The sequence below is a fragment of the Rhamphochromis sp. 'chilingali' genome, assembly GCF_963969265.1.
Source record: "Rhamphochromis sp. 'chilingali' genome assembly, chromosome: 7".
NCBI classification, from domain to species: Eukaryota; Metazoa; Chordata; class Actinopteri; order Cichliformes; family Cichlidae; genus Rhamphochromis; species Rhamphochromis sp. 'chilingali'.
The window spans coordinates 24196690-24220387 of record NC_137934.1 but is presented as its reverse complement, the minus strand read 5'-3'; the positions used below and the strand labels follow the sequence as shown (position 1 = coordinate 24220387).

The window sequence follows — 23698 nt, the reverse complement described above, 5'->3', positions numbered from 1 at the left end:
TGCCACAGGAATGTGAAATTCACAGAGAAACCTTCAGATCCTCCCCACTGACATGACCGCTGCAGCACTGGGCAAACCTCCACCGGCCCCACTCCTGCTAAACAGGTGACAATAAGATTAAAGAGCGACACGACTTACTGTTGATAAATCTTTGATTTTATTAATTTTTTTGTTGTGTTTTACTTGCATTTATTTGAAAGAGTGAGTGTAGACACAAAAAATATTTTATATGCTGGAATATGCAGAAAATGGGTTTAAATGTTAAACAAATATCCTCAAGTCAAAGGCTGTTGCATGTAATTTAATTTTTGCTTGATGCAATGTGCATAAAGTTAAAAGAGTATAACTAATAAAACACTTTTTATACACAATTTTTAAACACAATTTTATATGATGGATTATGCAGAAAAATTGGGCTGAAAAGTCTATTGCTTTATTACGTATTCAGGTTGTGCATTATGTTTTTTAAAGTTATTTAAGTAATAAAGTAACTAATTACTTTTGAAAATAAGTATTCAGTAGAGTAAAGGCATTACTTTCTTGGAGAAGTAATCCGTGATTAGTAACTAATTACTATTTTCAAGTAACTTAACCAACACTGTTTGTGACTTCTGTTCTTGAAAAGCTCAGTATAAATGCATTTTACGTACTTATGTATAGGTGTGGGTCCAAGGCTGGAGCTTTTTCAAGCAGCACAGCAGAACAGGTGTGGACTCAAGGCTCCGCTCACAAGGCAGACACAGGAAGGCATCAGAAAAACAGCAGATGCTCACCTGGATCATGAGAATAACTGAATCCTATAATGATTTAAGGATCCAGGAATGTGTTTATGCACAGATATGAATGATCAGCATGGCCGAAGCCCCACCGGAGTGGGGTGATAAAGGCTCAGGTTCTGCAGTTCAGCACAGTTCATTTATTTATTAAACATAGGTGGTAAAAACATAAAGCCTCATTAACTTTAATAAACATTATGTTATAATATACAAATCATTTACAACATTGCAATACATACAGAGAAAGAAAAGGCCACATTAAACTTAGTCACAACTAGTATTCAGAATGACTCTGTTGTGCATATACAGTATGTACGATCTCAAGCCGGACATATATTACATATCTCTTTTTTTCTGTTGTTGGACTTTCATACAGTGACACACACACACACACACACAAATACCCAAGTTACCAAAAATAAAATCTGTTATTTGAGATTTTTTTTACACTCAGGACACAAGTTGAGGTTTTGCAGACGAGTATTTTTTTCCCGTTGTATCAGCAGGACAGAAGCAGGAAAACAGCTCGACACAAACACACAGCTCAGTGAGCGAAAACACGACCGAGCACACGGACACACTGCAGGTGCTGCACAGCTGGGATCTCCTTTTTTCTAAGTCTCACAGCCTTGTGAAAAAAAAAAATTAAAAAATAAATAAAAGCATTAAATCCACACTGCTGACACTGTCTGATTTTTATTACTGATATGTAACTAATCATGTCACAGCCTTAAACAGCAGAACTTAATGAGTGTGAGTTGGATTAAGTGTCGCAGTCATTCCACATTAGCTTATCCTATTTAAACACAAAGAATAAAAATACAAAATCTGACCATCTCAGATTCCAGTGAAACACTTCTTATTGGAATTAATAACAGAATTCATAAATAATATTTCAAAGTAACATCCTGAATTTCAGGACACATGAACATAAACTTCATTCTATTAAACTTCATGGGATTTAATTCACAGAATATTTTAGTTATTACATATTTGGATTGGTGAGCTCCACCAGCTTCTACATCACTAAGTTCAAAAGTGATGGTAGAAAAGCAAAGCTTCTTAAAAAGAGTATTTCTTTAAGGGTTTTTGTTAAGTTTGATGAACTGAGGTGGAATAACCGTGTGTCATTCTTAAAGGCTGTGGCTGCTGTGTGCTGTGTAATCAAATGTGCTGAGATTCTGTAATCTAAAGCTAAGAATGAAACCAGGCTTTTTTCAGCCTCACTTCATTAACATTTACTTTTTGTGTGTGTTCGCATTTCATTTTGTTTTGTTTCAATATTTGTTTTATTCTAATGCTAACGATAGCGCTAACAGTGGAACTACAGTCATTTAAGATGATGGAATAACTTTGGTCATAACTTAACAAACAGGCTGAGACAGACAGCGATACCAGTGAAGGCATTACTTTGTAATACCACAGGATTGTTGACAGAGTAATGCAGCAAACTGAACACGCATGTGAACGGCATCACTATCACGGGAACAGGAAAACATCTGTATCATACAACAAGAAGCAGCACTGCAGAAGCTCAGGGAGAGGCAGCTGGGAGGCTGTAACGGTGTTAGAATACGCTCACATTAGCCTGCCTTTAATGCAAAGAATACTTTACTAAGACTTTATATTTCCTCTAAATTACACTGTGTACTCTAAAACATGTTTTTAAGACAGATGTGCAAAAATAAAAATCAGCTAAAACATGAGAGCACTGAACAGCAGAAGCTCTCTGAGCTTCTGCACAATATTATTCTCTCTTCTTCATCACTTTAAACCAGGAAGACTGCTTACTGTACATTCAATACATTACTGTACATTACATTATTTCAACATCCTCCACCGTCTCTAATAAACACACACTTTCTTCTTCTGTGGTACCTCAGATGCATTTGACAGGGTTTTTAACAAAAACGATTTAAGGCACTGTGAACATTTTTATGCACAGATATGAACAGCCCGCTGATGATGTAGTGCTTTTCATGCATTATTGCTCAGTAATGAATAACTGCATGTTTATGCTGGTTTTCCTGCTTGTGGTGCTCTTAACAGCAACATCTAATGTTTCCACCAGCTCTGCACTGGTCACATGTTCATATTCTTTATGATTTATAACAGCTGTGTTTAAAAAATAAAGGTAAAAGCTGTGGTTTGGTTTCAGAAGTGGCACATGCCCTTCCAGCACTGATGTCTCCTTCCAGGATACTTTTAATGAGGTGAAAGGAGGTGATATGATGAGGGTGGAGGGCTCTGGATAAGAAAGGGTCCTACATGTAAATCATGACTTGCTCAGGCTGGCAGCAATGATCTGAACTATTTTAAAAGGATACAGCTTTTACTGGAGTCCTCGAACGATTTGCAGGACATGTTTGGAGCTGATTTGACAAAACGATTGTTGGGAAGAGTGAAGAAGGTGATAAGATTTCTTAACTCAAAGCAAAGTTTTGCCTTAATTATTTTTAAAGATTAAACTGAATGCAGTATAACCGTGCAGCTGGATCGGAGGAAGCTGTTTATGTTGAGTGAATAAAGAATGGGTTGAACCAGCCAGTGGATGTTAGGGGTAAGAAGTGCACTCTCACTCTAAAGACCAACTTCAATCTGCTGAATTTCCCATTTATGTGACTGTTATGTGACAGAGGCGTAACTCTGCAGCTCTGACCTCTGCTGTGGAGACATCAGGAAGTGTGAGATACCCAGCAAGCGTCATGTTCCGGGGTGAGACTGGACAGAGTGGGACACCAAAAACTGAACCACAGACAGACGAGATGATGCAGGTTCAGACAAATCAACAAATATGGATCAGATTATTGCAATCAAATAAAAACAAACAAACATGTAAGTCTTCTTTAATCCAAAATTAAGTAATTTGGTTAAATGGTTCTGGTTACTCCATATATCTAACCCATGCATGTCTTTGGAGGAACCAGAGAGTTCTCCACACAGCCAGTGGGTCTGAACGCTGGACTTTGTCGCTGAATTAACCACAACACTGCCGTGCCAGCTGTTCTTGATACTTTCAATTTGCTCTTATCAGTAAAACAAAACACAGAATTTCTCTTACTAAGATGTCTAACTGGAAGTCCAGGAAAAACGTGCGCCTCCAGCAACAGCGCAACTTTCAATTTGACTCGACATCAATGAAAAAGGTCCAGCGGATCATTATTTAATGATAGTTTTTGCTGTGGACCTGCAACCTTCAGCAGAACAGATCTGAACATGAGTTATTTTACTTGACACAAAGCTGGAGGAGGCATCTTTACTGGGGCTATAGTGCTGCATATGTATGAGCAAATACCCACGTCTACCTTATATGTCTATGCTACGTTAACAGAAATACTGCAGGTTGGATGAAACTTAAATCAACTTTAATCTTTTTAACTGACTGAAAGACAATTCAACAAATCCGACGTTTGCTAAAATATTTAAATTAGCGCTTGTTTTAATGCATTTGGTGTTGCAGGTTCATGTGAAGGAGATGGTGCGTTTAATTAAAAATAAAGTCCATAAAATGATCTTAAGATTTTAGTTATCATGCTTTACAACAGGAACACTGAGTGGCATTTCTCTGAACTTCTGTAGGAGATAAGAACAAGAAAAGACTCTATCAGGTTTTCAGTTTTTACAAATCAGTTTCCTTCTAGAATTCTTATTTCCTTTCACTAATGCTTTCATCATCAGCTGCTTCAGGAGACCATGAGGAGCCACAGCATGAGGAAGGTAAATCAAACAATGACCTGAACAAACCTTAAATCCAACCCCAGCACCTCTGCTGATGTTGATGGCACACAAACACACTCACACTCAACAGAAAGTGACACATCTGCATGTGCATTCATGGGAAACACATGGAGATCGATCAGAATTAAAGATTTATTTTATCAAAAATAGATCACAATTAAAGTTTGTCAAAAAAAGAAATGGCATCGATACGTGGAAAGAAACAAAAGCAGAGAAACAGAAATCAGAACACTTCCACGCTGAAGTTCCGAGAACAGAGAAATCACTATTGCTTTTTTTTCTTGTTGCATGACAAAAGCTTCGGTGACGAGCCTGAACTGAAACCTGAAGATGAAGTATGAACACAACGGACGATGTGGTGAATCTCAATGATGGTTAAACATGTGGCGCTTGGACCAGACTGACTTCTCTTCAGTCGTGGCTGCATTCACTCTGTTATTATTGCACGCAGAGTATGCAGAACACATTAATCATCATAACTAATGCCCAGTCCCTGCTCATCAGTGCCTCCGTCACACACAAACCTCCCTCGGCTGTTTTTATGTTAAGCAAAGCAGAATTACAACGAGACAAAACTGCAGAGTGGACGCAGCTGCATGACCAGCAAAAGTCCAATATGTCAGAAAACATTATGACCTCACATCTTCCGCAGAGCCAGAAAACAGAGAGAAATGAGCCAAAGTCAAAAAGCTGAGTTGTAAATGATCAGCTGTGACACACCTGTGGAGTCAGAACTTGTACCTGACAAGCCCACAGAGTAGACACACCCTTCAAAAACTTCAGCCTTTGCAGCTGCTCCTTCTCCAGCGATGAGCACTGGGTGGAGGATTTTTGCTTCACATGAAGCAGCTGTAAGACCAGAAAGTGACGGCGGTGCAAACCATCCAAACAGAATGATTTAAAGAGAACCTAGTCACAGACACAAGACAGAACATGGACATCTGGACCACCATAAACATGAATAAATTTAATGATTTGGGCAAAAAAAAAAAAAAAAAAACTTTAAAGAGCACACGTGCTGCCCCTCAGTTTGGCCAATCAGAAGTGAACAATTAGGGAGGAAGTCTTAAAGAGACAGGGGCTAAATCAGCTTGTTCCAGACAGGATGAACTGTGGGGCCCAGTGTGAGACACAGAAGGATTATTCTGAACTGTGGATCATGCAAAGCTGCTGCAGGGGAGTCATATGATAAAAAACAAAGACCTGGAAATGAGCAGAATAAATCATCGTCATGCAACAATACGCAGAAATTCGCATATAGGCAGTTAAGAAAGTCACAGTTTAGCTCACTCAGTGACATCTGAACATGGCCCATTCCTTCAGCTGAGCAGCTTCTTTGGAATTCCTTTGATTAAGCAAAGAAGACATCAGCACCCTGAAGCAAATGAGCTCAACAGCCACTAAAAACAGCTTCAGATGGAAACTGAGATTCATTTCTCTGCTGTTTTTACCCAAAACTGAGACGCTGATGTTCGCATCTGATTCTGAGGAAAACTAGAGTCCAGTTTAAACCCTGCAGCCTCAGGTCTGTACCCATAAAACCTGCTGGACTGGACTCCTTTCTGGTTCCAGACTGGTTCCACCCTGCAGTTCATTTATTGCCCTTTAAATACATCCAGAAGCAGTCACATACACTCACGAGCACATCCAACTTCACAAATAAATTAACAAAATGTGCAAAAACAAGGCTCTAAGCTGTTTTACGCAGACTGCATAATTCTGATATTTAAATCCAAGGTCAGGATCGGCTTCATACAGATATTCCATATTTCACACTATTTAATGTGTTGCTTTTTTCCCTCCAAGATTTTAAATGGCAGTTTGGAGAGCGTTTGGGTTTAGTTGCACCAAGTAATTAGATGCCTAATGAGAGCTGATGCAGGGACACGGGTGTTAAAGCTTCTGTTGGTAATGAGCAGACACTGAGGTAGATGTTCTCGGCATAACAGATATACAGCATTCTGATCAGGAACCCACACACAGAAACATTCAGTGATAAATGCATTAAGCTGTCTCTTTTTGGAACCCTCGTTTCCTGCACAAACATTCCTCTCAAAGGGAGCAGACGTCTTCACCGGAGCTGCCCCCTGGAGCTAGAGCTGCTTTGTTTGTACCAAGGCAAAAAAAACGAACTAAAGAAAATCCAAACACATTAGCAAAAATGTTAAAAATCTACAAAATAATTCACCAAGTGAACCAAATCCTCTCCATATAAAACATATACAGTATGATACTTTAAAAAATAGAGATTTAGCAACTAAGTTCATCATTAGAACAGAATCATTTCAGAATATCAATGAGCGGCTGATGTTGTTGTTCCCGTTTGTCAGAGTGCTGGGTTCAGTCGGACGCGTTCTCTTCTCTTCACATGCTCTACTTTCCAAGCATGCAATAATATGTTTTGGTTTGAATATGATATGCAACGCACAGAAAGGACGTAAATGGTCTTTTTCTCTACAGCAGGAGGAGCATCTCCCCACAGAGCATCTACTCGTGATTATATGGAGGCCTCCATCAGCCAGAGGACAAGAAGCAAATATATGAAGCAGGATTCAAGTAACATTTGCCTCGTACCTCAGAGTCTTTAGCTTTGCTCTTTGAAAAAAAAAAATCAGGTCGTCCTCCTGTGATGGGAGGGCGTCTCATCCACAATTTGTTTTATTTCACTTTCATCAGAGGATGGAGAAGAGCGGTGATGGCAGCAGTTGTCGGACTCTGTCAGCTGGACGAGGCTCATCGTTCTTCCCCTGAAAACAGAGAAAAACACTGAAGGTAAATCCAGCAGGATTAGATTATCTCTCCAGCGACGTTCACATAACACAGTTTTATTTAAAATGGTTTTCCACCAAGAAATGTAAGTCCAAAGAAACATTTAAGATCCAAAAACACTTCATTACACCCACAGGTGAAGTGCTGCCCTCTGGTGGTGAGAGTTTTTGTCTGCATGAGGGCAACTACAGCAAGTACCTTTAAAGAAGGCGTTTGATATGAATACATTATCACCTTATTACAGCAGAACACAGAAACATGAGGTCAAAATTAAGATTGTATGGAAATAGATTTTTAGACGTGACAACTGACCACAAATATGTTTTCCCAGCAAATATTAAAACAGTCTCTTTGTTTGTTTTTGCATTGCCTGAATTTGTTAATTTCATTGATTTCCACCTGAAGCTGACAGATTTAAGGCTCAGAGCTGAAGTGTGATCAGACTCATGTTCTCACTCCAGACCTGCCTCCATCACCACAAACAGTCACATGCTGAGGCAGCCAAGGACAGGACAGAAAGCAGCTATCACTTCGTGTTTATTCTTTGGTGACTCCAAACACTGAGTTACACTTACACCAAAACCTGACTGACAGAAGTCTTCCACTGGCCTGGTCATTATAGGATGATTATGGCACAAGAAGAAAAAAACACTTTGTCCTGAACTTGCCCTTCTTTGAGTTAAAGGAGCTCACGTTCAGCCCCGCTCTGTCAGATGTGGTCTTACAGATATCACACACATTTAAAAGATTCTGATGAGTTGGTGGTGGGAGCTTTTGAGAAATTTACCCTTTAAATGAATAGTTCCTCCTCCGTCCTCTCAGTCTGGTCATTTGTACCCTCGAATTACTCAAACATCCACTTAAATTAAACATTCATGCCCCTGAAATGACTCACTTGTCTGAAACAGCTAAATTAAATTCACAAAAATAACATATATGAACATATGTTCTTAGAAAGACTCCAACAATGAAACTGCAGGATTCACAGTAGCATGAAAGACAAGGTGAAGTTAGTGAATAAATGTTTCTTAATTGGATAAGATTCTTTATTGTGAGGAGAGAAATTACAAATCTGACACCGTGTATTTTGCTTGACATTTACTGCACGCTGCTGGAAATATTTTGAAGGGTAAAATCACATCGATAAAGCCGTGCAAAATTGACCTTCATACTATGAATGCTTTCAGCATTTCAGGCCATGAATACCTCCAGATTTAGCTCTGTTTAAGTCACCTTTGTTTGTCCAGCTTTTTTTCACTTTTAGCAGATGGTACTAGTCTCTAAATGTAAGAGAAATATAGATCTGTGATCAAGGTCAAGTTTATTTATATAGCACATTTCCAAAAAGTCAATGCTGCACAAAGTAGTTAACAATGTAAAAATGCCACTAAAATAAATCAAATGCAAAACCAAACACCTTACATGATCACTTAAGTGATCAGTCACTTATCCCACATACTGATATGAGTCTTCAAAGTTAACCCAGAATACACTTTTTGAAGAAAACACATCCAGGGTACCAACGCTGGTTTCTGCTGCTCTCCGTCACAGACGTTAAAATGCTGCAGTGATAGATCCACCACACTCAGGGTCACAGAACAAAGCACAGATTGGAGTGGGCATAAAATTGATTTGGTTGCACTTTTGAACTGCCCTTAACAACAAGTGACCCTAATTCAGAGTCTTTTCATCATACTTATCCTCACCAAGCATGTGGCATCCCACAGGGTTCAATCCTGGATCCCTTAGTTTTCTTCGTCAGTTATTCTAACCAGTGTTGGTCAAGTTACTTGAAAAAAGTAATCAGTAACTAATTACTGATTACTTCCCCAAAAAAGTAATCCCGTTACTTTACTGATTGTTATTTTCAAAAGTAGTTAATTACTTAGTTACTTAGTTACTTCTTAAAAACACAATTTACAACCTGAATAGGTGATAAAGCGATAGAGCTTTCAGCCCAATTCTACTTTTTCTACATAATACATTATACAAAATGTAATCAAATGGAAAAGTCCCTTTTTAAAACTTGTTTTATTAGTTTTAATCTTTTAACTTTATGCATCAAGCAAAAATTTAATTATATGCAACATTCTCTGACTGGAAGAAATTTGTTTAATATTTAAACCTATTTTCTGCACATTCCAGCGCATAATTTTTTTTTGTGTGTGTGTGTTTACACTCACTCTTTCAAATAGATGCAAGTAAAACACAGCAGAAAATAAATAAAGTCAAAGACTCAGCGGTCCTTTTGCTCTATTTTCACCTGTAAAGCAGGAGTAGGGTAGGCGGATGTTTACTCTGGTGCAGGTGTGCCGCGGCGGTCAGTGGAAGAATCCGCGAGTTTCTCTGTGAATTTCCCATTATGTCGTAGTGCACTCGGTGTTTGCTTGGAAGTTTAGGGGGTTTTTTTCGCTGTAAAAAGAAGTTTTCTTCCCACGCACAGCGGACACTAATGTATTTGTCACTTTTTATGGAATCAAACTTAAAGTAAGGTCACTACTTTCACGCTTTAAACGCTGCACGCTCATACTCTCTCCCGCACTCAATATATTATCCATTGTTGATCTGCACACAGCTGTTGTCACTAACGTCGCACTTGCTTACGTTACTGTCATGAGACATTCTCACAAAAAATCACAGTTTTAGTAACGCAGTAACGCAGCGTTCCTACGGGAAAGTAACGGTAATCTAATTACCATTTTTGCAATAGTAATCCCTTACTTTACTCGTTACTTGAAAAAAGTAATCGGACAGACAAAAGCCGCACTTATTAAATGTTTATATAAAATCATCTAAAATGCCAGTTTTTTACACCATTGAAGGGTTTGATTTACAAAGCTGATGTGAGTAGAAAGCTCTGCAGGTCATCAGCTGACAATGCACGTTTTTACAAACTACAACACAGAAAATTCATGTGAGTGATTGCCAACACAAAGAGCAGCACAGGTTATTGGGATAACACAGTGTAATGCAGGTGTTTGTGTTTGCTGCTGAAGGAGGACAATAGATCTTTGATCTGAAGGTGAACTTGTCTATTAGACACTGATGCTGTAGGTTGTGACTTCTTCTCTGGATAAAACTCAAAGGACAGGAGACAAGATTCACCCAGAGATAACGAGAGCTAACAGAGGACACCGCTGTGTATGTCACCATTTCACAGTTCATGACAAAACTTTGCTTTATCTGTTTATCAGTCTGATTTGAACTGAATATTGGATCTAGTTATCTTTTTTTGTAAGTTCAGTTTTGTAAGTTCATTAAGTTTAGTTCAGTTTTACTGAGGGCTAAAAGCATGAGAGGTTAGTTTTAGATCTGATGCTTTTTGCAGTACATTATGTGTGTATGACTGATTTATTTGTTCCACCCCAGGATATGATATCATTATGATTATGAAAAACTTTAAATAACCAAATAAAAATAAAAAACCTGCAACACGCTGCATTGTGATAGGCTGTGGCCCACTGAGATTTTACACCCAGGGGGCCCAGGACATTACAAAGACCTGCAGCCTGGGCCACACTGATCCCGGGACACTGGTGAGAAATTTTAAAAAAAGAAAAAGCTTGTCCAGACAGGAAGTGATGAGTGGAACCAGGACAAGCGAGCAGCCTGTGAGCTGGAGCATGAAGAGCAGTGGCTGAACCAGCTGTGGATTGCATGGAATTCATAAATGAATCCACTGAAACTGCTCCCTGTGTTTTGTTGAGCTTCACTTCACCCCAGCAGATTCTGCAAGGTATTATCAGCTGGCATCTTTAAGCATGGCTGCACATTTTCCACAAAGCCATCACTAAAAATAGGTTGTTATCCAGGAAGAGGAAGTGGTGAGGAATCAAATCGTAATCAATATCACAGAAAGAAAACTAGCAAGATTTCAAAGGCATCAGCCTTCAAATCAGATAATTAGGGGTGACCCTGATGTCTCATCACTGCATGTGATGTGTTATCGTGTAAAACGCTGCCTTCTCTCTTGCGCTGCATAGGCAGAGTTATCCAGACAGTGAATGATTTGATTTGAAGTTGGTGTGCAGTATGGTAATGCACAGCCTCTAAAAGCTCTGTTTTTCTAGGTATCCTTGAATGTAGCATTGCAGTGCTAAGCAGTCAGCTGATTGGCACACCTGGTCTGGAGAGGCAGATTAAAGCCACTCGGCCTGTTAGCTCCCTCGCTCTCTGTCTGACTTCCTGTTGGTGTCAACTCTTTGATTTTTAGTTAGTTTTCATAAAGTTCACAAACTCACATCATCTCCATCACTGACGAGCACCCACCATATTTACAACAACTTTATCTTCATAATGGTGAGAATAATTATGCATGGCTGCATCCATGAGAAAGAGGGGCCTGTCTGCCCTCATTCACAACTGTATGGTTATTTCGGAGCAGCTGGCTGCATGAAGCAGGAACACCGGAAGGGTTTGAGTTTGTAAAGGGTTTGAAATAAGTCTCATTTGATATCTGCACCATGAGAGCTCTGCTACGAGTTCAGTCTGATCAGAAAGCTTTATTTTCATTCCTGCAGCTGAGGAGTTTGTAACAGGTCTGAGTCTGAACTCACTGCAGTCCTGTCCCAACTCTGACCTGACTCTGACCCATTTCTCAGTGAAATCTAACTCAGACTTCACCCAGCATTAACTCTGAACCTTTCTAATGCAACATATGTGGCACTAATATAATCCTAACCTGTCCTAGATGACACACGCACGCACACAGAGCCCAATCTCCTGCTCATATTAAAGTTTATAGTGTGAGGAAAGCATACAGTGAAGCACAACTGATTAAAAATGCCCAAACAAAACCTGAGCCTTTTTATTACTTAGCATGTACTAGCATGTCTGTTCACAACAGTTAGGATGATCATATGTGTCTTATATATTCTCATCAGCCTTTAAATAGTACGTTATCCAACCAGAAGGGGTGATGTACCCTTTTTAAAGCTGTCCCACCCCTGTCTGAAGACCTGTGGCACATGTTCTCTGTCTGAATTCCAGCTCACTTCACTTTTTACTGCTCAGTACTTCCCCTGGTAGACATCACAGAACCACATGGATGACAGATTTCAACTAAAAGTAGAAACAAATTACACAAGATCAATTTTCATTAATCGTCATCAAGCCTGTGTTCTCGTGGTACTTCAGGTTATATGTTTACTATATCAAAAGGTCAGCTGGTGCTTTTAGCAGAGCTGAAAGTGAGTTTGAGGCCCTTTTGAGGGAGGTTCCTTAAAGTGTTTCATGCTCAAAGTATCACAAACAAACTCTGAGGAAATATCAGAAAAATCAAAGACATCAGAGTCTCAGGAGCTTCAGAGATCCCCAGGTCTCACGACTGCAGCCATCTAGGCTGAAGCCAGCGGGCAGTTATTTATGCATTTTGCTACGGCCCTAGCAGGGCCTCCTCCTGAAGGTGCCTGTGTGGGCATGTCCCACTACCTCTTCTGCCTGAGGTGCCACCTTTCCCTTTTGTGCAGCTGACTCTCGTCAGTAATTAAAGACATTTAAGCCCAGGGAAAGGTGAGCTCTGGGCCAGAGTGCCATGCGAGTGGTTACAGCTCGCATTACGACCGAACTCACTCACTCACTCACTCACTCACTCACTCACTCACTGTCTGTCTGTCTGTCTGTCTGTCTGTCTGTCTGTGTGTGTGTGTGTGTGTGTGTGTGTGTGTGTGTGTGTGTGTGTGTGTGTGTGTGGTTAGTGAGCTGTGTGTCTGGGACTTGTATCTAGTGAGCTGCTCTCTTTTTGACTTATTTTGTACTTTATTGACCAGCACTTGAGTTTTGTTTGTTCCTTTAAATGGTGATAGCGGCTTGTCCGTCTCTTTTAGTTAGTTTTAATAGAAACTTTAACCATTTTGCCTCTGTCTCCTTTTCCTGACCCGGACACTTTTTGTTACTTCCCCCCCCCCCCCCTCATCGCCTGGACCCTTTTAGGGGAATGTAACAATTTTGAAGCCACTGTGCAAATGAACAACTGAGTGTAGTGATCACTGGGCTATAGAACTTGAATAGACAGATCAATAAGATAAAAAGCAACCTGCTACACTTGTACTGAGCGGAATATGGTGGACATTAGCAGAACAGAGTGAGTGAGTTTGTGTCGTCTTTATTTGGTGGGTGAAGTTTTCAGGAGCCTCTTGTGTCAAATGTAAACGGACTACAGGGGGCGCTGCAGGCAGCTGAGGTTGATGTCTGAATGACAGCAGGAATACAAACAGCGTTGAATCAGATCGGTGTGGGGTTATGTGGATGTTGTGTTGTGTCACCGTGGCACCCAGAGCTCAGCAGCTGCCGAGCTCTGGATAGTTTAAGGCCTCGTGTCGGTAATCCATCAAGCGTGCGTGACGTAAGGCCTTTAAATAACACCGACCTTCCACCTGAATGAACGTGTCAAATATCACTGGGCGACAGACACCTTTTTGTAAACAGAGTCTCCGGAGATTGAGGACTCTTTACTGCTTCTATTTTTTTCTGTTTCACCGATTTGATTGATTTACAGCTGTTGCGTAAAACAGCATCAATCACTCTACTCTTTTATCAGCCAAACAAGCTCTTTCACATGTTTTTTTTTATTTAACTATTTCTTGGTGGAAAAATACATGTTCAAGCCTTCCGGTCATTCACATTTTTCAGGCAGCAGCCCTCAGGTTATTCTGAACGCAGCATTCATGCCCAAAAAGCAGTTTAGACCACAACATGGTATATTATTTCTTTTTTTCCAGCAGCAGGAGTCATAGTTTTTCAGCAGATTCAGTTCCGTGTTTTTTAACCAAAGCAGTGGTAAAGCTACAGCTTTACTATTATTATTATTGTTGCTGTTGTTGCTTTTTTTCCTTACATGGTTGCGGACGGCTGTGCTCTGTGTGCTGTGATTTCATTAGTTACACTTTTAACTCATGTTCACACTGACTTAGGTCTCAAATAATAAATTCGATAATCGTGAAAAATATCTTAGTTCACGTTCACTGTATTTTTACCTGACAGTGAGCTTGATGCAAACTGACATATTTCAATAGGAATACATTTATATTGTAAGCTAAAAAGCCAACAACATTACAGAGAAACAAGCAGATGATCTCCTATGAACAAGCTTGGTGACAGTGGGAAGGAAAAACTCCCTTTAACAAGAAGAAACTTCTAGCAGAACCAGGCTCACGGAGGGGTGGCCATCTTTATTGTAGGTGCTACCTTACAATACAATATAACTGTTGTTGTTGTTGTTATGATTTGGTGTTGGATAAATAAAACTGAATTGAATTGAAATAGAAATCTGCCAAAACTGTCTGGGGTGAGGGGAAGCAGACAGGACAACATGAACACTTCATCTAAATCTAACCTTTGATGATAGAAACAATGTTTTTAAAATCAATGATAAAAAAAAACTATAACAAGTGACTTTAATTTGAATTCTTTTGGCTTTTTTTTTTTGCTCTTTTTCTGAGAAAACGTCTTTAGCAGTGCTCTGTACATGAACTGGATTCAAGGCCCGAAACATCTGCTGTATACCTCTTCCAATCATGCTAATCTCCGTTACTGGGTTTTTTTGTTTTTCTGGTTTGGCTGTCAGCACGAATCTCCTCTGTCTCGTCCTCTCACTCCTGCTGTCCTCCCTCCATCATTACCTCAGTGTTGCTGCTTTTGCCTGTTTGTCTGTCGTGAAGTGGAAAAAGGAGTGGGCTGGGTGGTGGTGGTGGTGGTGTTGTAGCTCGCTGTAGGCCACTCGAGGCTTCGGGACAGATTCCCTCAGCGCTGACAAAGACGCTAACAATAGCTGTCAGAGTGTAACTCTGCCCCGTCCGTGTCATCCAAGGGGAAACCTGTTTACCTCCGCCTGCACCGGCTGCATGCATATGTTCAGAGAGGACATGTAGAGGGAGGAGGAGGAGGAAGGGGTGAGGTCACAAGAAGGGAATCTAACCAAAAACGCTCCCCAGGGAGAAGCAGTTAGTTAGCGCGATGCTTGTTATAGCTGTCATTTCTCCGGCTCTCCGTGTGACACGCTGCGTTACGTAACAGTGAACCGGTCACACAACACGCTGCAAACAGGTCGGCTTTAAATAAGAAAGGCCTGTTGTGAGCTGCTTTTATTTACAGGACACATCCCTGAATCACAGCATCCCCGTACTCTGTCTGTGAGCTCGTTAGGTCTTAGAAACTGTAGGCAGCGCTCGAGTATGTCCAGTCTGCAAAAAAAACTGAGAAAACATTTCATAAGGACTCAGTCGACTTATAGGTTCTGAAAACAACTGATCGGACCAGCTGTTTGTCTCTGTGAGACTACATTTCAGCATCCTGACTTACATGGAAATGATCTGAACAGCCATGGAAAAAAGTCCAGGACTGATGATCCAGAGGGCAGCTAATAAAACTAACCTCTCATCAGTAATCTGAGAGGACACTGGCAAGTTACAATGATGAAATACAAGGAAAATCTGCATTAAGCAGGACCTCCTTAAATGTAATAAAGTGCTGATATAAACTGGTTTTAATGTTTCCTGCCGTCACAGGTCTCTCATCGATGCCTTTGTGTATATTAAATTACAGATTTATTAAATGTGAATGAGGTCTGATTAAAGTGAGTCTGTTTTGGATGCACTGAAGGTCCAGCGGTGTCCAAACAACTGCAGGGAGCAGCAGTTGCTGCCACCTGCAGGCCGACAGAGGTGCTGCGTGATGTTGGCTTTGCAGCCTGTTTATGACCTCAAACCATGAAGTGAAGTCCAGGATTGATCAAAACAGACACAGATGGACAGCAGCAGGATAAATTGCATCTCTCCTCATTTTGTAGTTTGAAACTTTTCTGCTGTAAAAACATGGCATTCTTATTTTCTCCTGGATATTTGGGATTAGTTGGATCTGACGAGTATGAAAACTCATCTTTATCCTTAAACAGGAAGTTGTTACATACTTTCTTTTTTAATTATGTTCTCATATGAAGATGTAAAACACACAGCTGAGCTGAATGAAGGTGCAGGAAAGCCTCAATGTGAAGCTCCAGAGTCTCAGGAGGTTTAGATAAGAGTAGCCTGATGATTTAGGACTTTATATAGAAAAACTCAGTGATGGATTTAACAGGGAGCCAATGAAGAGAAGCCAGTATAGGAGAAATATGCTCTCTCTTTCCTGTTAAAATCTGTTTGGGAGTTGCAAAAAGGCAGAAGAGTCTATGAAGTGTTAGTTAGTAATAAAGAGTTGGACATGAACTGAATCTAAACACCAACCTTGATGGTTCACGCATCCCCTGTTTGAAGTTCAAAGGTTAAAGCAAACTGAACTTAAGATCAGCCTCTTCATGGGTGTAGTGCATTTTCTGGTTGCTGTCATAAAGTCTCTAAAAAGACCTTAAAACATCTTTTATTCCAAGCAAAACATCAGGACCAAGGAGCTCATTGGGCTCAAGATCCATCACAGGTTTCTGTGAAGCACATTTTCATTTAAGGTTTTCTTGTCATTGATTGGTTGTTTTGCACAAACAAACGAGAATTAAAATAAATAGTAAGACTGATTTGACCTTGACATTGACCTTGATTATAGTTTAGCCGATCCTCGTGTGTATGTTTGATTAAATTCTGACCAGAGGAGTGATCCCTGGGAGCCCATCACTCCTTCAACTGGACGAGCTAAAAATCTGCTGACTTGGAATACACTGGAGTTTGTTTTTACACTACATGCTCTGCTCAGATATCTGTGACATTCATTACATCATCACCCAACAAAACGCCCATTCTGTGCATTTCATCCACCATAACTAACTAACTATGACAAAACCATCAGCCCATGTCACTGTAAAACATGATAAGCTGGCTCTACTTGAATTTGAATTATGCTAATTATTTTCCTAAAAATAGTAATGTTAACTTGATGGTGAGTAACACCAGCTTTACAGTGTACAGCTCCGAAGAAGGATGAACCTAAGAGTAGATCAGTGTTGAAAAAGGTCAAATTTTAAGTTAAAAGCACTTCATAAAACCTAAACCTAACCTAAATTGTAGATTCTTCTCAGAAATTAAACTCAACATTTACATTATGCATTTAACTGCAGAGATGCAACTGTTTGTGCCCCATTACTCACACTGTCCCAGGAACCCTGCTGTTATCCAGTTGGAACAACAGTCTCAGTTAGGGATGGGTATCGTTTAGGTTTTATCCGATACCGGTGCCAAATCGGTACTTTTGAAACGGTGCCGGTGCTCAAACGGTGCTCAAACCGGTGCTTAAAGAATGGAGAACACAAAATTGGTCCAAAAACCTCTCATGTTCAGCTGGTTTTTTGTAAAAAGATAACAATGTTAGCCTTTTCTGCAGCTATAGGGCATATATGGTATCACTCTTGGCTGCAAGCAGTGCTTAATCAATGGAAAAAACACAAACTTTATCCAAAACCTCTCATGTTTAACTGTTTTCCACTTTTTCTTTGGTCATTTTAGCCTTTTTGGCCAGGGTGAAGGGAGGATCTGCCATCAAACAAGAAGACAGCCGCATGTAGCTATGATGATGTTTGCTAGTTCACCTTACATGCATTAATGTAATAACGTGGTTAGCCTACTCAACGTAAATTACACACGAACATTAAGCTACTCACGCAGAGAAGAGCGGCTGCTGCTGCATCATCATCCTCATCATTTCTGATACACTGGCAGGGCTAGGGGCCAGGACTCTCCTCTTCGGGGTTTTTGGGGGATATTGCTAACTCCGGGTCAGATAACAGGCAACCCACCCGCAGTAGATGTGCTCGGTGTGAGGTCTCGCAGCAAGCTATCAAATACGGCGCATTTCTGGGCTTTTAAAAAAAACGCTATGCGTCGCCAGGTGTTTCATCGGATTCGAGGTGTTACCTCCTTTGACAGTATCACAGTATCAGCTTAAAGCACTTGTTGCAGGCTGCTGAGTTTGCATATTTTGCTGTGAAGTACAGCCAGACTTTGACCGCTTCGCCTTGGGCATTTTTAATCTGTAGCTCTGCTCTAAAAGAACGTACGTACCTGGACCCGCCTACTATCCTCGGAAACGTAAAATTATTGGCTAGAATCTAAAGTGTATCACAGCTCAGGAAAAAAAAGCACCGAAATAAAGCACCGAAATGTGCGCTGCTTTTCGGTCTGGTTACTACCGTTTATGTCAGAACCGGTGCCATCATGGCACCGGACACCGGTACCCATCCCTAGTCTCAGTCATGGTGGCCTGGTAACTACTGAGACAGCACATGCATGCACACACACATACACAGCAATCAAGATCCAAACACAGAATAACTGAAATAAGGATGACAACATTGAACACTTAAAGAAAAACTCTTTTTTGTAAAACTAAGCTTACCTGTACTGCCTGTATTTACATGATGTACACATTAAATAATTCTCAGTGTATTTAGGGATAATGGTAGTGCTGTTTGTCACTGATCTGTGATGCAGTGTTCTGTTTTAACACACAAAAAATAAGTAAACTAAAATCTTCTTTGTTTTTGTGGTGATTCTACATGTGTTTTTTTTTTTTACTTATTCTGAGCAGGTTTTAAGTATCGTATGATTGTTTTGTAGTTTTTTCCCTTGGTCCTCAGTTTTTACCTTACATCTCCTTGAAATCATTTTGTGTTTCTTTGTCATCAAACTCGAGTCATTTCTTTATCTCCTTGCGGCTGTTGTTGTCACTCTGGAGTTTTTTGTGTGTCTTTATTGATGTTTTGCATTTTCATGCTCGTTTTGTCTCTGACTGCAGTCATTTTGAAGTCAGATTAAATGATTTTCTGGCTGTTTGGAATCTGTTTGTCATGATTTTTAAATCAAAGATCAGTTTCCTTCTTGAGCTCTGACTCAAAGCCACGAGGAGGTAACAAGACTGCAGGCAGTCAGTGTAATGTGTAAACTGAACCTAAAGAGCAGCCTGACCAACATCCGAAGCACACTGTGTTTTATCTCTGTATACTTCACGCTGCCGTTGCCTGTGAATGATAGTTTTTCTTTACTTCAGACTTTTTGCAGTCTTTGTGCAGATTTCCTTCTGTTTGTCTTTACAGAATAATTGCTGGGAAAACTGTATTAATTATGAGTAGCTGGCATCTCTCCCTGTTTTAGCAGCAAATTTTACTTGCAGTGTCAGTTCTGCTTAAAGAAATAAACCCATACAGAGTCATCATCACCTCTGCAGCTCCGAGGAGATTCTGTGGCCTTATAAAGCAGCAAACACAAGACCCAGTCAGGGAGGAGCAGCTGCACAGGGAGCATTTACAGCCACATATGGTGGTTCTGTTTGGTTTGCTCTCCTGCCACTGGGTGGCCAAAATAAGACAATGCACCCTGTTTCTGATTCCAAGGAATACCTCAAAGCAGCCTAGCCAATACCAGACAGGTGTGTGTGTGTGTGTGTGTGTGTGTGTGTGTGTGTGTGTGTGTGTGTGTGTGTGTGTGTGTGTGTGTGTGTGTGTGTGTGTGTGTGTGTGTGTGTGTGTGAGAGAGAGAGAGAGAACTTCTTCTTACCTTTGTTTGGAGTCTGATCGTCCATCCGTCCATGAATCCATCCTTCACTCAGATAATAATCCATTAGACGTTCACAGTGAAAACATCTCCTGGGATATTTTTTTTTCTTTTCTGTTTTATTCCATCAGGTCATTTAAAAACTCCTTTTTTTGTTTCCAGGTCCATTTTATGGTCCATCCTGGAGTCCAGGTGAGTACAGGTGAGCTGTTTTTACATCCAGAGAGTCCTTGATCTCCGACTGGGACCCCACAGGCTCCAACACGGACTTTAATAATTACCTGTGACACATGTCTGCTCAGTAAGCATATTGGCTATCAGCCTAATACCGTTATCACAGGGTATGGAAGAAAAAAGGTGCCAAAATAATTTAAATTGCATATGTGAAGCTGGCGTTACAATCTTGCTGCATCTAAAGACTTTATTTTGAAAAGCTTCTCAGTGTATGTGGTTTAAATTCCCCTTTAATTTTAGTTTCCTTACTGGAAACACAAGTTTTGATAATTTTTTAATAAATTTTAAGAAATAGCCATGAAATTGTGACTCTTTGTGCTTCAGTTTTTTCTGGGGTCACATTATTTCCATTAAAGTGCTAAAATGTAATAAAAATGTATTAATCGCTGTTTTACATTCATGCAAGTTAATTTTTTGTTTTCATTTGGCTTTAATTTTATGTGTTGAAATTAAGCAACTTAATATATATGTTAATATATATTAAGTTGCTTATGTTTATATATATGTATGTATATGTTTTTTAATCAACAAGTCTTCGATATTAATTTGAAAGTGCTTAAAAATTTTTCCTTTTGAAAATATTTTTTAATTTATATTTAGAGTGGGGAACAGAAATCACATAAAATCAGAGTTTGCCAGATATTTCAACCTTATCATCTGAACAATGAGTTGTGATGTGAAATTTGACATTAATTTTGTCCTTTTCGCGCTGCCATATGCAGCCAATATGTAATAACAGTTGATCAAGTGACAAAAGTGAGTAAAACTTCAACTCGAATATTTGACTTTTAAATTTTTGTTTGTTTTCTGACTTTGAGTTTTATATTTATGAGAATTTCACTCGATTAAATTTTAGTTTTCTTTCTGTGTGGATTTCATTTGTCATGTTTTAAAATAATTCTGATGGTTTCACAGTTTAAGCTTTTTATGTTACAAGCAACTTATGAAAAACTGAAATGTAAAATTAGATTTGAAACTAAAAGAATTTTGGCCGCACGGTGCTTCCACACAATAATCGCACTCTGTATTTTCATGTTTGCTTCAAATGTAAAGTGTTTTTTCTTCTGCTGTCCAAAGCACAAAAATATTGTTAGCAGATATACTGTCACTGTTTCTTAAATAGTTTTATGTATATTATATATATTTATCAGTATTGGTTGAGCTCTAAAACATCAAAAATATTGCTAATATTATTCTAATAAGCTGCTAAAGGCGAGGATTTGAGGCTCTTCTCAGATTCTTAGATTTTTTTTAAACTAAAATACAGAGTTTAACGTCTTCATGTAAGCTGGGGGAGTTTGTGAGCATTTTAAAGCCTAAAATAACGGAATCACTGTGTGTGTGTGTGTGTGTGTGTGTGTGTGTGTGTGTGTGTGTGTGTGTGTGTGTGTGTGTGTGTGTGTGTGTGTGTGTGTGTGTGTGTGTGTGTGTGTGTGTTGATGGCAGGTGAACCATGACTTTGTGTGGGGTGCAGGTAATGTTCAGCGGTGGATTCAGACAACATGGAGGCTTTTCCACAACATGGTGGTTTTGTGGCCTATGCGGTCTCAGCCCGCGTGTTTTCATTCCTGTGGCAGACAATACAGAAAAGTCTGGAAGGTTGCTATAGAAACTGCATCCACAGAGAGACACGCAGGGCCTCGGCTCGTCCACACAGCGGTGCTGTTGGATTGGAGAAACTGAGGTTGATTTCATAACGCTCACACAGTCTGCGTGGCAATAACAAGGAGCACGTGCTCGGAGTTTTCCCCACAGAAGCCTGATTGTTTGTTTCTGTTTGTTGTTGTTTGTTTGTTTTAGTAATAACGAACATTCTGATCAAACATGGTGTCAGGGACGGACTTTAAATTTAGATTAACGGCTTTTTCCAACAAGCATCATCTGATCCACCCCGAGCTTTAACAGGTGTGTGTGTGTGTGTGTGTGTGTGTGTGTGTGTGTGTGTGTGTGTGTGTGTGTGTGTGTGTGTGTGTGTGTGTGTGTGTGTCACCAGCTCCACTACATAAACGTTAATAATCAAATGTCTGGATAAAGTGCTGGCGCTGGCTCTTTCATCACTTCTAAGCTTATGTTTGTCCGCTCGTGGCGCGCGTGATGGAAGACGGTTTCGGGGGTAAACGTGGGTCCTCTCCGTGAGTCTTGGATGGCAGAAAAAAGGAGCTCTCCGGTGTGCAGTCACAGCAGAGCGCGTGATGCTGCGGCTCAGACGTCGGTGAGTTTGCCGCTGTGGGCTTTGTGCGGGCTGCAGTTGGTGTATTTAATGGAGTCCGCGTCCTCGCTGCCCAGAAACTCGGACTTGGACAGGCTCGACCTGCTGTCGCTCTTCCTGAATTCTCCGAAAGCCGGCTGTTGCTGTCCGCAGGTCACGTGCGTGTACTGGAACTGCTCCTCATGCTCCGTCTCCCGGTGGTAGAAGTAGTTGAAGTTGGACACGATGACGGGGACCGGCAGCGCGATGGTCAGCACGCCGGCGATAGCGCACAAAGAGCCCACGATCTTCCCCCCAATGGTGACCGGGCACATGTCCCCGTAGCCCACTGTCGTCATGGAGACCACAGCCCACCAGAACGCGTCCGGGATGCTGCTGAAGCCCGAGTGCGGGTCGTCGGTCTCCGCGAAGTACACAGCGCTGGAGAAGAGGATGACTCCGATGAAGAGGAAGAAGATAAGCAGTCCGAGCTCGCGCATGCTGGCCTGCAGCGTCTTCCCGAGAATCTGCAGTCCTTTGGAGTGTCTGGACAGTTTGAAGATGCGGAAAACCCGTACCAGGCGGATGACCCTGAGGATGGCCAGAGACATGGCCTGCTGGCCGTTCCCTTGGTGCTCCGCGAGCTCCAGTCCCAGCGTGATGAAGTAGGGCATGATGGCCACGATGTCGATGGTGTTCATGATGTTCTTGAAGAAGGCGGCCTTGCTGGGGCACGCGAGGAATCTAACCAGCAGCTCAAATGAAAACCAGATGATGCAAAGCGTCTCTACGATGAAGAACGGGTCTGTGAAAGGGTTCGGTTTCTTTGCGCGCACTGTTCCGTTCGCTGCCAGGTGCTCGTCAAACGTCCTGGCCTCCTCGCGGAACTCCGGTAACGTCTCCATGCAGAAGATCACGATGGAGATGAGAATGACCAGGACCGACACGATGGCGATGCCCCTGGCGGGTCCGGAGCTCTCTGGGTACTCGAACAGGAGCCAGACCTGCCGCTGAAACTCGTTCTCGGGCAGCGGGCGCTCCTCCTCCTTAATGAAGCCCTCGTCATCCTTAAAATTCTCGATCACCTCCTCTCCAAGCTCATAGAACTTGATCTCCTCCATGAAGATGTCCACCGGCACGTTGACGGGTCTCCGGAGCCGGCCCCCGGACTGGTAGTAGTAGAGGATGGCGTCGAAGCTGGGCCGGTTCCGGTCGAAGAAGTACTCGTTCCTCAGCGGGTCGAAGAAGCGCATCCTCTTCCGCGGGTCTCCCAGCAGCGTGGCGGGAAACTGCGCGAGCGTCTTCAGCTGCGTCTCGAAGCGCAGCCCGGAGATGTTGATGACCACGCGTTCGCAGCAGTCCTGGCTGTCCGCGCGCTCCGGCTCGCACGCGTCCTGTGCCGACAGCGCGGCCAGCGCTACGGTCTCGTCCAGGTTCTCCGCGGGCACCACCGTCATGATCCCCGCGCGCTCCTCGGGGCTCTCTGATCCTCCGCCGAGCCTCCGCGTGTCCTTCTGCGCCCCCCG

At 41.4% G+C, this 23698-nt stretch overlaps 1 protein-coding gene across 1 annotated transcript; it reads right to left on the bottom strand.

Annotated features, from left to right (window-relative positions):
• Positions 1 to 790: 790 nt before the first annotated feature.
• LOC308400290 (shaker-related potassium channel tsha2) lies at positions 791 to 23698 on the bottom strand. The gene is made up of 2 exons (XM_080887918.1): positions 19754 to 23698; positions 791 to 7261 (listed from the first exon to the last, which is right to left on the bottom strand). The coding sequence occupies exon 1, from the start codon at positions 23627 to 23629 to the stop codon at positions 22187 to 22189; it is 1443 nt and encodes a 480-aa protein (XP_080744044.1). The 5' UTR covers positions 23630 to 23698; the 3' UTR covers positions 791 to 7261; positions 19754 to 22186.

Excerpts from the sequence above, each read along its gene's own strand:
- LOC308400290 (XM_080887918.1), bottom strand. The coding sequence starts at position 23,629 with ATGACGGTGGTGCCCGCGGAGAACCTGGACGAGACCGTAGCGCTGGCC.